We start from the raw sequence: 17754 nt of genomic DNA, 5'->3' as shown, positions 1-17754 counted from the left end.
CTGCTCAGATTTCAGAGTTGGACATAATGAAATAGATTTTCAGCTGAATGGTTTATAGCCCGGATAAAGAAGTAACCTTGTAGAAGTGTAACTTTGTTCTGTTCATGATGCAGCTTACTCTTTGTCCTCCAGTTGCCCTTTTGAATGTGTTTTCCAATTCTTGCACATTGTTGGGGTCTAGCTTTGTGAAATTATCCGTCATAAGAGAGTTCTGTAAAACGGATTTCAACTGTGACCGTGACATCCTATAACAAGTCATGAGACTGACTGCTCATATAATGGCAATTAACCAACTCTTGCCTCTCTCATGGGCTGTGAAAATCACTAGCCTACTGTCGATTGATTTCAAAGTGGCCCATGTGAAAATGTACTCAGGGGAGGGAGGCGTTTGTTCATCGCAGGGTTTCACCTGCTAGATAGCACAGGAAAGAGCAGCAGAGCTTCACTAACAGATCACAGTGACACTTTTAAAGGTGAGGTCGACTAGGGCTCATTTAATCGTTCTTAATGTTGTGTGTTCAATTAACACTTTGGGAGAGGACACAATCCAGCCCGGCATTAGACTCAGCGTGGAATTGCCACCAGCCTGCGGCTCTGCTCCTCTCTGTCAGAGTGTAATAGCTCCCTGTCATCCATCTGCGCTGAGCTACAGTGACGTAGGTGTGTAAATGCTGCTGGGTGTGGGCGAGCGAGAGAGCGAGAGAGAGAGGTGTGTAAATGCTGCTGGGTGTGGGCGAGCGAGAGAGCGAGAGAGAGAGAGGTGAGTAAATGCTGAAGAGTCAGCTGGTGGTAAATTAAAAGCAAATCAGGCTCTTAAAGTCAACCTGTGAAAAGAGAAGGGAGGAATTGTGCTTCTGTTTTGGTACATGAACAACAGAAGGGTTTATTACAATGCAGGATCAATGAGTTAGCCAGCTAACTTTGATAAACAACCAGAAATAACTATTGATGTTCCGGTTCAATAAGAAAGCGGCACTTAGAGATCTGTTTTTGGCTGAGTCAATTAGACCATGTCAAGCCCTCTGGATACTCCCCTTATCTGATCCACACCACCAGACTGAAATGAGCAGCACCTGAACCATCATCTGAATAAAACATGATCCTTCCCGTTCATGAAACGCAAGCACAAGTATATGTTGTCCTTAAGGCGTGTATCATAACTGCCGAGGCAGATTTTACACACGTTATTTAGAAATGCATTGTGTCTGATATAAAGCCGTAGCACAGCTGGAAACCAAATCGGTTTGTGAGCCACTTCAGTATGGCAGACACGTTCAGTACAACAGGCACACTGTGAAAGCCTGTCGAATTGGCTACCTGCTTTCAGAGCCCCTATGGGGCTGTAACACCTCAATATGCACCGACTCAGTCACTCTGAAGCATCTGCTAAAGAAAAGACTAAAGGACACATTATAATGATGCAAGTCACTTAAACTGGGACAGCAAACTTGAAAGTTCCCTGAATAAAAGTCTGTAATATGATTTAGGATGAGCTGAAATATCTCCTCTTTCATTCCAATTGCTATTATCTTTCTTGAAAAAGCTAGATGCATATTTTATAAACATGAAAGAACACTGCCATTTTGAAAAGTTTTTTTAGATTTAATTTTTTTAATACATACAATTTCTCCTTGATACACAGTCAGAACGTTGCTGATTGGATTGAATGGATGAGCCCATATTTTGATCTCTCCGCCCATAGGGAGGGAATGAGGAAGGAAACATGAATCTACACCAATCAGCTCCGGAATAGTCAGGTCCACGCCTTCACTTCAGCCAGATGTTCTTATCGCCAACATCTGCGTTATAACCTGCAGCGTACTTCTTTCCCGGGAGCTTTTGAAGAGAAAAGAAAATGAGTTGATTGAATTCAAATCAAATTTATTGGTCACATACACATGGTTAGCAGCTGTTATTGCGAGTGTGTTGAAATGTTTGTGCTTCTAGTTCCGACAGTGCAGTAATATCTAGCAAGTAATATCTAACAGTTCCACAACAAATATCTAATACACACAAATCTAAGTAAAGGAATGGAAAAAGAATATATAAAATATGGATGAGCAATGTAATTGTCAGAGCGGCATAGTCTAAGATGCAATAGATAGTATAGAATACAGTATATACATATGAGATGGGTAATGCAAGATATGTAAACATTATTACGATAGTATAGAATACAGTATATACAGTTGAAGTCGGAAGTTCACATACACCTTACTCAGTTTTTCACAATTCCTGACATTTAATCCTAGTAAAAAATTCCCTGTCTTAGGTCAGTTAGGATCACCACTTTATTTTAAGAATGTGAAATGTCAGAATAATAGTAGAGAGAATGATTTATTTCAGCTTTTATTTCTTTCATCACATTCCCAGTGGGTCAGAAGTTTACATACACTCAATTAGTATTTGGTAGCATTGCCTTTAAATTGTTTAACTTGGGTCAAACGTTACGGGTAGCCTTCCACAAGCTTCCCACAATAAGTTGGGTGAATTTTGGCCCTTTCCTCCTGACAGAGCTGGTGTAACTGAGTCTGGTTTGAAGGCCTCCTTGCTCGCACACACTTTTTCAGTTCTGCCCACAAATGTTCTATAGGATTGAGGTCAGGGCTTTGTGATGGCCACTCCAATACCTTGACTTTGTTGTCCTTAAGCCATAACTTTGGAAGTATGCTTGGGGTCATTGTCCATTTGGAAGACCCATTTGCGACCAAGCTTTAACTTCCTGACGGATGTCTTGAGATGTTGCTTCAATATATCCACATAATTTTCCTTCCTCATGATGCCATCTATTTTGTGAAGTGCACCAGTCCCTCCTGCAGCAAAGCACCCCCACAGCATGATGCTGCCACCCCCGTGCTTCACGGTTGGGATGGTGTTCTTCGGCTTACAAGCGTTCCCCTTTTTCCTCCAAACATAACGATGGTCATTATGGCCAAACAGTTCTATTTTTGTTTCATCAGACCAGAGGACATTTCTCCAAAAAGAATGATCTTTGTCCCCATGTGCAGTTGCAAAAAGTAGTCTGGCTTTTTTATGCGGTTTTGGAGCAGTGGCTTCTTCCTTGTTGAGCGGCCTTTCAGGTTATGTCGATATAGGACTAGTTTTACTGTGGCTATAGATACTTTTGTACATGTTTCCTCCAGCATCTTCACAAGGTCCTTTGCTGTTGTTCTGGGATTTATTTGCAATTTTCGCACCAAAGTACGTTAATCTCTAGGAGACAGAACGCGTCTCCTTCCTGAGCGGTATGACGGCTGCGTGGTCCCATGGTGTTTATACTTGCGTATTATTGTTTGTACAGATGAACGTGGTACCTTCAGTTGTTTGGAAATTGCTCCCAAGGATGAACCAGACTTGTGGAGGTCTAAAAAAATTTTGTGAGGTCTTGGCTGATTTCGTTTGATTTTCCCATGATGTCAAGCAAAGTTTGAAGGTAGGCCTTGAAATACATCCACAGGTACACCTCCAATTGACTCAAATTATGTCAATTAGCCTATCAGAAGCTTCTAAAGCCATGATATCATTTTCTAGAATTTTCCAAGCTGTTTAAAAGGGACAGTCAACTTAGTGTATGTAAACTTCTGACCCAATGGAATTGTGATACAGTGAATTATAAGTGAAATAATCTGTCTGTAAACAATTGTTGAAAAAATTACTTGTGTCATGCACAAAGTAGATGTCCTAACCGACTTGCCAAAACTATAGTTTGTTAACAAGAAATGTGTGGAGTGGTTGAAAAATGAGTTTTAATGACTAAGTGTATGTTAACTTCCGACTTCAACTGTACATATGAGAGGAGTAATGCAAGATATGTCAACATTATTAAAGTGGCATTATTAAAGTGACTAGTGTTCCATTTATTAAAGTGCCATTATTAAAGTGACTAGTATTCCATTTATTAAAGTGGTCAGTGATTAGATGGAGAGGAGTGACATGGGAAATAGCCTATTAGGCCTGCTAACACATCTGGGATGTGCTGGAATAGTTGGCAAAAAGAATATAGCAAGGAAATGTAAGTGAAGTTGAAAGGAACATTAGACAGGTTGGCTAAAAGTAAACAAGAACGACTTAAAAGGGATCCTTTGGGATTCTGGTAATCTACTTCCCCAGAGTCAGATGAACTTGTGGATACCATTTTTATGTCTCTGTGTTCAGTATGAAAGAAGTTAGAGGTAGTTTCGCGAGCCAATGCTAACTAGCGTTAGCGCAATGATTAACGCTCGTTAGCAATTGCGCCAGTGCTAGTTTGCAACTTCCTTCAAACTGCAGGCAGGTACATAAAAAATGGTATCCATGAGTTCATCTGACTCTGGGGAAGTAGATAAAGGGCCTTTAGTATCCCTTTAAGGCTGAGCATGGAATTACATCAAGTGGGTAATAGTTAATATGTTCTGAAACCCTCTGAGGCAGGTGGCAAGTCATAGCCTATACTTTACTAAACCAATAATTAAAACTAAGCCAATGCAAGGGGTTTCAATCACCATAAGTCCAAAAACTGTTGTGGGAATTGCTTGGGTAAGAAGTGAGATTCCACAGGTCACTTGAGCAGTTCTCTGATTTAAGGAGCCGGGCCTACTTAACCCCCTAAGCTTTGAAGAACCAGCCACTCAAGACTCATCCATCCTTGGACGTTGGATGATGGTGAAGACTAATGGTATAGCAAAGTGTTTGTGTCACTGGGGGCGACATTGCAATCCATCACCTCAGAGCCTTGGAAAACAGCACGTTATGAGTTACTGCTAATGTGATAAGTTACTGCTAATATGATAAGTTACTGCTAATATGATAAGTTACTGCATTAGTTACTGCTAATGTGATAAGTTACTGCATTAGTTACTGCTAATATGATAAGTTACTGCATTAGTTACTGCTAATATGATAAGTTACTGCATTAGTTACTGCTAATATGATAAGTTACTGCATTAGTTACTGCTAATATGATAAGATACTGCTAATGTGATAAGTTACTGCATTAGTTACTGCTAATATGATAGACTGCCAGGCCGCTCTCTGTCACCCGGGCCATGCTACACCATTAGTCTTGTGAGTATGAAACAAAAATAGTCTAGAATTAACAGAGTCCTACATTAACACTGCTTCGCTTTCTCTTAACTGTTATCAGGCAGTCAAAGAAGCTAAAAATAAATACATTTATTTACAGCTTCAAAGACAATAATTCAAGATTGGAGAAGTGGTGTTTGATTGCTAATATCAATATTGATAGGCATTAAAGTTGTATTTTATTTACTTTGTTTGAGTTCTTGGCATCTGCTGTTCAACTCAAGTTTTTTAGCTGGCGAAGCCTTAATGAATCACCAAACAGACAAGCCCCTATCGGTTCCTAGTTTTGTCAAACACAGTACAGTACATGCTCTATTGCAGAATCCTACCCTGCACTTCAGCAGAAGTGAACTTTGTCAACATAGAAGTACGGAAGGTTTAGACAACCTAAGATCGCCAAAGTTCACATTCCCCAAGATTATCCTCCCACTTGTTCCAGTATGATAATGCGCAACAAGCAAAATGTCATCTCAAAGAACCCTGTAGCACATTATATACCCCCATTTTATAGCAGCAGCCAGACAACTCATCTCCAGTCAATAAACTTTAAAGGTCAGAACAGAATGTTTTCCTGCAAGACTGATGATGACAATGACTTGGAGAATATTCCACATCTGGCATTTCTCTTTATCATTAGATATTTCAGCTAACAAAATAGTTGTTTATGATGGAGGAAAAACCACTGTGGATGGACACAACCCAGAAGAGAGGGAGAAGGAAAATACTACACACAAAAAAAAAAAAAAGGTGAAAAGGAGTAGTGTTTAGGTCGACCTCATTATCCAGTATGGTTTAGGTCTACCTCATTATCCAGTATGGTTTAGGTCGACCTCATTATACTCCACTTCTCTCATAGTGTGGTTATATCAGGTCATCTAGCACCACAACATCATTAGTGAAGTAGTCTGGATATATCAGGTGATCTAACATCATTAGTGAAGTAGTCTGGATATATCAGGTGATCTAACATCATTAGAGAAGTAGAGCACTTTTCTCCCTTACCGATTTGAAGGCGTAGTAGCCTGCGTCATACTCGTGAGCTCCGATGGTGACCTCAGGGAGGAAGTTGGGTACAAGGGTCAGGTCTGCCACCCTCATCTTGTCTTCCACCCTGGGGGGAGAGAGGCAGGAAAACAGCAGGCTGATGAGAAGGCCTACAGAGCGCCAATATGAACTATACAGTATACATTTACATTTTAGTCATTTAGCAGACGCTCTTATCCAGAGCGACTTACAGGAGCAATTAGGGTTAAGTGCCTTGCTCAAGGGCGTATAGGCCTACCCATGTACTGTACGTGACAGGAATGTACCGACAACACTTTGTTTTAGGTCTACACATGTAGGGAACAAATGAAGTGGTTATACTTACAGCATTCTCATGTAGTGTAATGTGACATCATCCTGTTCTACCCAAGGTCCTTTCTCGAACTTCAAGTACTCAATGTCTTCTGCAATCTGTAGATGAGAAAAACTAAAAGAAATGTAAGTCTATTTTGACGAGAGGATTCTGTAAGGGAATAAGAGGGGTTACCAATAGCAATCAGTGCATTTCAGGTTCATGCATTGGGAAGACCTATAACATAACATCAACAGCATGTTTGTGTTCTCACCAGAAACTACAAGGGTCTCCAATTATTATCCATGTCTCTAGTAGAGATGTAGCGATTCACCCATACGAATCAGTCCCGTTTCAAATGTTTAAGACATGAGTGCATCAGTCTGCGTGACCCCAAACCGATCCAAATGTAGCATGCATCGGTCAGAAAAATCGGTTCAAATGTTACAAATCGGCGGCTAACTTTTTTTTGTTGTTGCTCAAATTCCTCTCGCTCTACCTTCCGAAAATACCTAATATTTTCTGACAACTGCGTCCTCTCCTTCAGTGTGGAACTAAGCATACAATTATGTTGACAGCCATTGATCTACAGGTCATTTTCCATGCCGAAAAAACCCAGGCAATATCAGTAGGATAGTCAAACTGCGCGCTGTGTGCAGCTTCGTGCACTGACCAAAGAGAGGTAGGCCTATTCCTGATCTGGCACATCTGCAGGTCACCTTGAGCATTAAAATGTTTGTAAAATGGTTTGTGCAATATTAGGCTTTATTAGTTAAGTGACAACCAATGTAATAGGGCTGGGAATTGCCAGGAACATTTTACATTTACATTTTAGTCATTTTGCAGACGCTCTTATCCAGAGCGACTTACAGGAGCAATTAGGGTTAAGTGCCTTGCTCAAGGGCACATCGACAGACTCTGAGAAACTGATAAAGGCAGAGCCGAGAGCGTCGGCAGGTCTTGGCGGGGGAGCAGTGCTTTGATGAACATTGGGCTTGCAGCCTTTGCAAGTATCCACATTGCACTCATCTTAATGGGGGGAGGTTGTCATTCGCTGCTGGGTAGGGAAGCCGGTGGGGAAGACAGGTTGTGAGGGGGAATTTGGGGAACCAGATAAGAAATGGGGTTGCTATGGTTGCGATCCATCTCCCCCACTAGCCACGCCAAACGGTCCAACGGTGTTGCACACGCCCAGTCAACTGGGAGAGCCAAGTGTTTTTAAAATGTTACATTTAAAATGTTCAATGTTATGTCCTCTTTCGTTGTGTCACTTTTTAGCTTAATAGTGTGCCTTACACCTTCAGGTCATTGTAGTACTTCTGATTGGGTTACAGAGACTGCAGGAATTTAGCAGGTCGCCTAGCATTTCATGCACACCGTCTTATGAAAGGGTGTAGTTAATAAAGATCATTGTTTGCTATATCTGTGTTGAGTTTTGATGTCCTATCCTCTGACGGCGGACCATACCGGTCAAACTAAGGGTGGTGGCAGCGTCCCGCTACTCTGCTCAATCCAGTACTTGCCCCACGTCTCGGCTTGTCTAACCAGCTTTATTACAATCTGTATTGGGGTACGATTATTTTAAAATAATATACATTACAAAACATACACACACAAACATTCACAACTTCAACACTGCCCAGACCCCCCTCCAGCGCCCACATCACTCTCCGCCACATGGCCTCAAACTGCACCATCCTGTTTCTCTCTATCACCCACGCACTTTCAACATTTAGATAACAAAGCATTTGACCTTTCCATTGTGTTAACGATGGAGGATTGGTTGATTTCCAGTTAAGTGTAAGTTTTTTTTTTCAAGATAATTGACGAGAAAAGGAAAGTCCAACCCATCGGGTATCTCACTGCACCCTCACATGCCATGTCTTGAACTATGCAGACAAACGGATTAAAAGTAAATTTACGTAGTAATACTTCTGACAGCCAACTTTTTAACTCTGCCAATAGCTTTTGGACTTTATAGCACAGCTCTTTTTGTCTAAGAGCCTGTTAGTTAGATGGGCTCTATGAGAGCCTGTTAGTTAGATGGGCTCTATGAGAGCCTGTTAGTTAGATGGGCTCTATGAGAGCCTTTGTATCTCATACCATCTATCATATGAACATCCACTTCTGACTCAAATAGGGTTCCCTCAAGATTTAAAATCGAAATTTCTTGAATTTGTATTTGAAAATATCTACATTGGTCAGTCCAGAATTGCTTTTGAATTCTGTAATGGAAATAAATCAAGTCATTTACGGTTTTCTATGTGTTTAGTTTTCCATGTGGACCAATTTAAAATCGGTAAATTCTGAAAAGCTATCCAAGGATTGTTCCATAAGGTTGTATTTTTAGGGAGTGATATTGTAGTGTTCTTAACTATGACGTTTTTAATGTTCTTAGCTTTATCCTTTGAAAAGACACGTGAAAAGATTCTGGGGATGAGAATGCGCAAAACATTAGGAACACCTTGCTAATATTTACCTTTTGCCCTCAGAATAGCCTCAATTTGTCGAGGCATGGACTACAAGGTGTCGAAAGCGTTCCACAGGGATGCTGGCCCATGTTCACTCCAATGCTTCCCACAGTTGTGTCAAGTTGACTGGATGTCCTTTGGGTGGTGGACCATTCTTGATACACACGGGAAACTGTTGAGCGTGAAAAACCCAGCAGCGTTGCAGTTCTTGACACACTCAAACCAGTGCGCCTGGCACCTACTACCATACCCCATTCAAAAGGCACTTCAATATTTTGTCTTGTCTATTCACCCTCTGAATGGCACACATACAATCCATGTCTCAATTGTCTCAAGGCTTAAAAATCATTTTTTAACCGGACTCCTCCCCTTCAGCTACACTGATTGAAGTGGATTTAACAGGTGACATCAATAAGGGATCATAGCATTCACCTGGATTCACCTGGACAGTCTGTCTATGTCAGGTGTTCCTAATTTGTACACTCCGTGTATGTCGCAAGTAAAGGCCTTGGGTGGCGAGTTGACACACAATTCCAAGTCTGGAAGGTTAAAATCCCCCTCAGACTTAGGCAGATGTAAAGCTTTCCTTTTTATTCTTTGAGTTTTATTTGCCCATATAAAGTCTTATATCAGAGTATATTTTTTAAAGAATGTCTTCGGTGGGATGATTGGTATTACCGAGAATAAACAGATTCTCACGATTCTATATGTATTGCGATTTGATGTTCCAAACATTTTGCTCACCATATGTCTGCCGCAGAGGGACGAGAGAGAGCCATAAAATCAGTCATGGAAATAAATGTGCTGAAAACAAAATTGGCTCCCTGTTTCAAAAAGAAGATGTCGAAGAAACTATGAAGGAAAAATACTGGACTTTTGGTGCAGGTACAGACAACTAGAGTAAAAATAATATTGCGATATTGTCAAAACTATACGATATATCATCAAAAATAATATCCCGATATGTAACTGTATCGTTTCCCCCTACTCCCATCACCACGATGTAATTTGCTAGGTAATTTTTTTTAATCAAATGCGCTGTTGAAAATTGTGTTTTACCGGAATAAAAGTAGCCTAAGCTACCGCCGGAGACAACTCATCTGGCTATAGGTAGGCTACATGCTAATCGGGGCTTACATTAGATTGTATTTTGGTTCCCCATCAGCACTAGTTTTGTTAGTTTTGCTTGAAACAATCAGTATATATGGTCATTTTTAGATATACAGGGTAAAGTTGATCATTTCATAATGAGAACAGCAATTGCAATGCGGGTAGCAAAAGCATGGTCGAAGCGGGAGAAGAGAAGCAATGAAATCCAAAGTTGTTCCAGTATATTCACTGGCTATGTCATAACGCTAACACTTTTCATCTGCAAAAATGAGAAATTACTTAGTGGGTGATCAGATTCAAATCAAATGTAGGGGAGGACAAAAAGCAAGCATTGCCGCCCCCCCTAACTGATAGTGTGGTGGTAGATGCCCAGTTTCCCTTATGGCTCAGCTCAGGTGCCTACACACACCATAGACATACTTTACACACACACACACACACCACAGAAGTCATCTTGACAGATCCAGCTCAGAGGGACCCAAGCTCAGGAGCTACATCAGCAACAGATGTTAATTTACAATGGAAAATGAATGTGTTTACGCAACAAATGTTAGTGCATCGAATCGTATCGCATCGATTCGTTCCTCTAATCAAACCGAATTGTTTCAAACTAAAACGTCTCGTTCCTGTATCGCATCGGAGCCTACGTATCTATACTGAACAAAAATATAAACGCAACATGTAAAGTGTTGGTCCAGTGTTTCATGAGCTGAAATAAAAAGATCCCAGAGATGTTCCATATGAACAAAACGCTTATTTCTCTCAAATGTTGTGCACAAATTTGTTTACATCCCTGTTAGTGAGCATTTCTCCTTTCCAAAGATAATCCATCCAACTGCCAGGTGTGGCATATCAAGAATCTGATTAAACAGTATGACAATAAAAGGCCACTAAAACGTGCAGTTTTATCACAACACAATGCCACAGATCTCTCAAGTTTTTAGGGTACGCGCAATTGGCATGCTGACTGCAGGAATGTCCACCAGAGCTGTTGCCAGAGAATCTAATGTTCATTTCTCTACCATAAGCCGCCTCCCATGTCATTTTAGAGAATTTGGCAGTACGGCCTCAAACGCAGACCACGTGTAACCACGCCATCCCTGGACCTCCACATCCAGCTTTTTCATCTATGGAATTGTCTGAGACCAGTCAACCGGACAGCTGATGAAACTGAGTATTTCTGTCGGTAATAAAGCCCTTTTGTCGGGAAAAACTCATTCTGACTGGCGGGGCCTGGCTCCCCAGTGGGTGGGCCTATACCTTCTCAGGCCCACCAATGGCTGCACCCCTGCCCAGTAATGTGAAATCCATAGATTAGGGCCTAATTTACTTATTTCAATTGACTGATTTCCTTATATGAACTAACTCAATAAAACCTTAGAAATTGTTGCATGTTGCCTTTATACTTTTGTTCAGTATAGATGCGTATCAAATCATCTTGAAAAGGGAAAGATGCACATCCCTAGCCTCTAGTCATGCACTGTATTTTCTTACCCTCTCGATGTCTTGTGCCTGGGTTGCATCATAAGCGAGCAATTCTGCATTCTCACTGAAATACAGAAAAACTCTCTCAAAAGAGTGAAGAGCTCATGAAGAGCCATCCATGTGGTCATCGCAGAAGTATCAAGGATAGTATTCCCTTCACTAGACAGCTTTGTAGTCCACTAACCTGATTTTGGGAAGGTAGGTCTTCTTGTAGGCATCCTCAATGCTCTTCAGATAGGGTAGGGGTACATTCTGAGGGTAAGACAGGAACAACAACACACTTTAGAAAATAGGCTATTTGAAAAGATAAAATACAGTGGCTTGCGAAAGTATTCACCCCCCTTGGCATTTTTCCTATTTTGTTGCCTTACAACCTGGAATTAAAATGGATTTTTTGGGGGAGTTTGTATCATTTGATTTACACAACATGCCTACCACTTTGAAGATGCAAAATATGTTTTATTGTGAAACAAACAAGAACAAAAAACTTGAGCGTGCATAACTATTCACCCCCCCCAAAGTCAATACTTTGTATAGCCACCTTTTGCAGCAATTACAGCTGCAAGCCTCTTGGGGTATTTCTCTATAAGCTTGGCACATCTAACCACTGGGATTTCTGCCCATTCTTCAAGGCAAAACTGCCCCAGCTCCTTCAAGTTGGATGGGTTCCGCTGGTGTATAGCAATCTTTAAGTCAGTCTCAATTGGATTGAGGTCTGGGCTTTGACTAGGCCATTCCAAGACATTAAAATATTTCCCCTTAAACCACTCGAGTGTTGCTTTAGCAGTGTGCTTAGTGTCATTGTCCTGCTGGAAGGTGAACCTCCATCCCAGTCTCAAATCTCCGGAAGACTGAAACAGGTTTCCCTCAAGAATTCCCCTGTATTTAGCGCCATCCATCATTCCTTCAATTCTGACCTATTTCCCAGTCCCTGCCGATGAAAAACATCCCGACAGCATGATGCTGCCACCACCATGCTTCACTGTGGGGATGGTGTTCTCGGGGTGATGAGAGGTGTTGGGCTTGCACCAGACATAGTGTTTTCCTTGATGGCCAAAAAGCTCAATTTTAGTCTCATCTGACCAGAATACCTTACATATGTTTGGGGAGTCTCCCACATGCCTTTTGCTTATTTTTTTCTTGAAGCAATGGCTTTTTTCTGGCCACTCTTCCATAAAGCCCAGCTCTGTGGAGTGTACGGCTTAAAATGGTCCTATGGACAGATACTCCAATCTCCGCTGTGGAGCATTGCAGCTCCTTCAGGGTTATCTTTGGTCTCTTTGTTGCCTCTCTGATTAATGCCCTCCTTGCCTGGTCTGTGAGTTTTGGTGGGCGGCCCTCTCTTGGCAAGTTTGTTGTGGTGCCATATTCTTTCAATTTTTTAATAATGGATTTAATGGTGCGCCGTGGGATGTTCAAAGTTTCGGATATTTTTTTATAACCCAACCCTGATCTGTACTTCTCCACAACTTTGTCCCTGACCTGTTTGGAGAGCTCCTTGGTCTTCATGGTGCCGCTTGCTTGATGGTGTTGTAGACTCTGTGGCCTTTCAGAACAGGTGTATATATACACACTGAGATCATGTGACAGATCATGTGACACTTAAATAAAGTCCACCTGTGTGCAATCTAACTAATTATGTGACTTCTGAAGGTAATTGGTTGCACCAGATCTTATTTAGGGGCTTCATAGCAAAGGGGGTGAATACGTAGGCACGCACCACTTTTCCGATCTTTAGATTTTTTTTATTTATTTTTACACATTATTTTTTTCATTTCACTTCACCAATTTGGACTACTTTGTGTATGTCCATTACATGAAATCCAAATTAAAATAAATTAAAATTACAGGTTGTACTGCAACAAAATAGGAAAAACACCAAGGGGGATGAATACTTTTGCAAGCTTAGTAGAAGTGCCTTAAATGGATTCAAAGTTATCACCCAAAGTGGTCAACAAGCAGAAGATCAGTTTGGAACTGCTGTTGAAACAGATTGTCACCTTCAATGATCTGATTTGTAGAGTGGAAAGGTAATGAGGCCTAACTTGACAATACTCATTGCACACACTATCAAATGGTTCAGTGGGAACTGGCAACTGATACAAATCTATGCCAAGGGCCACACTTGGATTCTTATCCAGGCATCAGCTTGATTTTATTCCTTTATTGACCAGTATTAAGTTTAAAACCTTCAGGAGTTTAGCAGATGGTTTTGTGCCAAAATGCTACACGTCCACTACTATTAGCGATTTAAAAACACAGTGCAGCTTTCGGCCATATAGCCTGAACAGGACATTAGATGAAAATGGTTATTTAACAAGCACCCTAAACATTGAATAGCATACATTTTCACACAGCATACGTTCTCACACAGCATACGTTTTATTTTTCAAAGCAAAAAAAGCTCTGTCATGTGTTTCACTGAAAGGATATATCTATAACTCTAAGGGAGTGTGATTCTAATTTATCAGCTTTAAAACTGATGCCTGAACATATGTTTTACACTTCAATCCAATCAGAGACGTGTGAGAATAACACACACAACAACAAAAACTTGGAACACTGATCTAAAGCATGAATCAAACGACGCAAGTTGAAAATAGCCTAGGATTTAAGCACTGATGACTTGTCCTAAGCACTACTCTAAGACTCCATATTTTACTTGATTTGCACCGGATTCCACCAACCCTCCGTGATTATCTTTAAAGAGGGGATTATGTCTGGGGCCACAATGCTAATAACTACCAGGCTGTGTGAGGCCCACCTGCCTGCCAAGTGTGAGAGATCCTAAATGGGCAGCGCATGCCGGAAAGCATAACTCATTTCTGTAATTGTGACTGATTACCATAGGCATTTGGCAAATTAAAGATTCCAATTAAGAACATTAATCTCCATTTGCAACAGGCTGAGCATATTGTTTTCTGTTTCTGAAATAGATCATAACCACTGTACAGTTTGAGACAATATTAAAATGCTGTTAGTTTAAAGCACCAACGACATCAATATAAGAAAAGCTTTTAGCGGTGCCAGGCATTCACACAATTTACAATAATTATTGGACAGGTCTCAAAAATCGGTTGAATAAAACTTGTTCAGTCACATTCCACAGGTTCTGCCGCCTGATAATGGATGATCTTTCACACAGACAGACGATATGCCAAGAAGAGTATAGTATGGATGATATTTTCTTTGCCTGGGTCTCCCTACCTTGCCTGACGTCTTCAGCTTCTTCTGCACTTCTTCTGCTGGCGTGTCCACATAGATGACCAAGTGAGGGGGAAGGAACTCACAGATACTGATACCTTTAATTTCATTGTAGTGGTCCACACCTGCATTACAGAACATACAAGATTCATCAACCTCAGCACTGTAAAATGACCCCTTGGTATTTATGGTGGCATACAGAAAAAAAGCTTATTCACCCAGTTTATTTATTTAAAACACTAATGACCTTTCAATATCATGACATTTTCAGGTTGGTGTTAAACCAGATCTGAGTCATAACAATGCAATACGACTATTCAGATCTGTTCCACCCTCGTTATAGGGATTTCAGTACTTACACTGTCTTCTGATGTAGCCCTGTTTGAACATAGCCTCCACAAACACCATGTCACTGTAGGGGGAGCGCTCTAAGATCACACCTTGGCCTAGAGTGAGAGAAAGTTTATGAGAAGAGCATGAATAGAATAATGTTTGTTTAAGATCTAAATGCAAACACACATTTAGAATAACACTAGGCATTAATTTAAATACAGAAACGTAAGGTCAAGAGCTAAATGTCTGTTGTTTTTCCCGACAGCCTAACACAATCTTGCTGTAATTTGTGAGTGATATGTGAGCGCATTCCTTAGCCAACCAGCCATACCTGTGGTGAGCAGGTGTTCCATGGCGTCTGACCACTGCAGGAGCCTCATGAGGTACATCCATGCCTGCAGCCGGTAGGAGTTCCCGTCAGCAGCCTTGGGGTCTGCGTAGAACTTCTCCAGGCTGCAGTTACCGTTAAAGGCGGTTGGCAGAGGCGCCTTCTCCTCTGTCATCTTGTCCAAGTAGTGCGTGTCAGGCTCGGGCATGTACAGCATCCCTACAGACATCAGGCAAAGTGTTCATGTTGTCAATCTACGGGGTCGTTGTGCCCTTCTGTTTTGTCCCAGAAGGTAGGAAAGGTAAGGGATTAAAAAAGGAAAATGTTGGGACTACCAAAGAATACCATAACTACGCCACATTCTTATGCACTTTAAATGAGTCAGAAAAATGAAAATGATTGGCGTTATCAACTTCTAACTACCCAACTTATAAAGCCTAATAAACAATTAGTTTAGACATCAATAATTGCATTGACAACAGCCTGATCATTACCCAGCTTGTCAGCCAGATTCCGGGCCAGCGCTCCCTTTCCTGAGGCCAGGTTGCCATCAATAGAGATTATCTTGCTGTTCTCCTTGAACCTTGGGGTTGTCCTCTCGCCCAGTGCATATGCCCACCAACCGTACCGCAGGTTCCTTACTGAGCTTGTGTGAATACCAGCCTAAAAGACAGAAGATATGTTTATCAATTAACAGTAGTTCACAAATCAAATATTGAATGGGCATTTGAGTGTCATGCTTCTGTCCTGTCAACAGGTAATAGCTGGTCCACCGGGCAACCTTCTGACCATCCTGCCCACCATGAATGAAGCATATTTCGATAGATAGCTATCTCATTGTAGTTGATAAAACTGAGAATGACTAAGTTAGCTAGCCAATGTTGAGCTCATCTAGCGAACGTTAGCTAATTAATTTAGCTAACTAGCTAGACATCTTGTTTGAGTTAAATGCATATTGCTGTTAATTATTCACAATACATTATTGCAGAATAGTTGTTGACTGTTAGCCTTGTTAGCATTAGAATTGTTGTTCTGGTGTCCTTGTACCGAAGCGTGTGAACTTGATGCCCTTCGTTGCGCGAGAGAGCATTTAGGCAATTAGGCAATCTTACCGTCCGAATAGTTGTCCCTACTTTGAACACGGCGGTCCCCGAGGGGAGGACCAGCCGGATCACCCGTAACGCCATGGTTAATTAGCACCAGAACCACAGATTGTCCCCAAAATCGCCCTATTTGCTAGTTCTTCGAGGCGCAACAATAACGCGTTGAGGGGCGGGGGTTTTGCCGGTAGTCGCGTAATATTGACGTCATCAAGAGTGTGCAATTGTATTGCCTGAAAGAAAAATAGGACATTCAAAAGGGCACCACAAGCCCTAGCAAGAGAATTATAAAATGATAAACATGATCTAGCTACTGTCTCTTTTAGAAGAGTTACAGGGTGTGTTGAGTGGTGGTATCCCGTCCTCCCCGGCCGTTGGCATGGTGCAGGAGCAGATAGGATCAAAGTAGTGAAATTGTGAAGTCTGTAGTGGATTTTTAATGAGTGTAGGTGGCAGCTGCTGAAAAGTGTGTACGATATTTTACTGCAGAAGAGTTATAAGATGTTTTAAAGATGTATTTTAATGAAACAGTGGTATATAGGTGTAGGGTTGGTTGGTGGCGCAATTTCTTACTTTTTCCCCCTTCCTTTCTATTTTTGTATCACAAATGTAACATGATCGAACACACACTACCGGTAGGTGGCGGAATGCACAAACAAAACGTGCGAACGCAATGATAGCAAAGAAGAAGAAGCTACTGTTTCTGTCCTAACTTCAACCATGCACACACCAAGGTTATGCTGTTGGTCTATAAGTACGAACAGCATTTACATTTTAGCAGATGTGATCAGGATATGCCATCCATAGGCGCTAACTACTTTAGCGCCTATTGACGATAGTATCTTCTGACCGGAGAAGTTTTGTTAAGAGCCCCAAGCTTGCTCTAAACAAACCAGGTGTGTCAAACTCATTCCACGGATGACTGGGGGTTTTTTCTCTCTAATTTATGCCTTGGACACAAATACCAGTATAGAATGAGTCAACAACATTATTTGGGTATGAGTTAAAGCTGCACTGTGCAGAAATCGCTCCGACCATTTCCTGGTTGCTAAAATTCTAATAGTTCGCCTTTGTAGAGAATCATTGTACCATGTAAACCTCTGTGAAATATATTTTCCATAACCAAATATATTGTATTTTCAGCTGTTTGAAGCTGGTGTACAAATCTGAAAGTAGAAGATGCAAAAACAAAACTGAATAACGGAAGCATAGAAATAGCACATAGAACAGATCTACCACTTCTTAGACTTGCTTTCAGTGAGTGGCCGGTCTATAACTGACATTTCTATGTGAATTTGGTCGGGTCGCCCAAAAAGTTACATATTG

The 17754-nt window shown here is 41.2% G+C and overlaps 1 protein-coding gene across 1 annotated transcript; it reads right to left on the bottom strand.

Moving 5' to 3' along the window:
• Positions 1-1581: 1581 nt before the first annotated feature.
• LOC121554999 (NADH dehydrogenase [ubiquinone] 1 alpha subcomplex subunit 10, mitochondrial) lies at positions 1582-16621 on the bottom strand. Its single transcript, XM_041868750.2, has 10 exons — positions 16441-16621; positions 15823-15991; positions 15332-15547; positions 15027-15113; positions 14671-14792; positions 11648-11715; positions 11473-11527; positions 6431-6516; positions 6064-6172; positions 1582-1836 (listed from the first exon to the last, which is right to left on the bottom strand). The coding sequence occupies exons 1-10, from the start codon at positions 16513-16515 to the stop codon at positions 1768-1770; spliced, it is 1056 nt and encodes a 351-aa protein (XP_041724684.1). The 5' UTR covers positions 16516-16621; the 3' UTR covers positions 1582-1767.
• Between the last annotated feature and the right edge of the window lie 1133 nt (positions 16622-17754).

Source organism: Coregonus clupeaformis, chromosome 40 (genome assembly GCF_020615455.1).
Source record: "Coregonus clupeaformis isolate EN_2021a chromosome 40, ASM2061545v1, whole genome shotgun sequence".
NCBI lineage: Eukaryota > Metazoa > Chordata > Actinopteri > Salmoniformes > Salmonidae > Coregonus > Coregonus clupeaformis.
The sequence above is the reverse complement of the archived record's forward strand: the minus strand, read 5'-3'. Positions and strand labels throughout refer to the sequence as shown.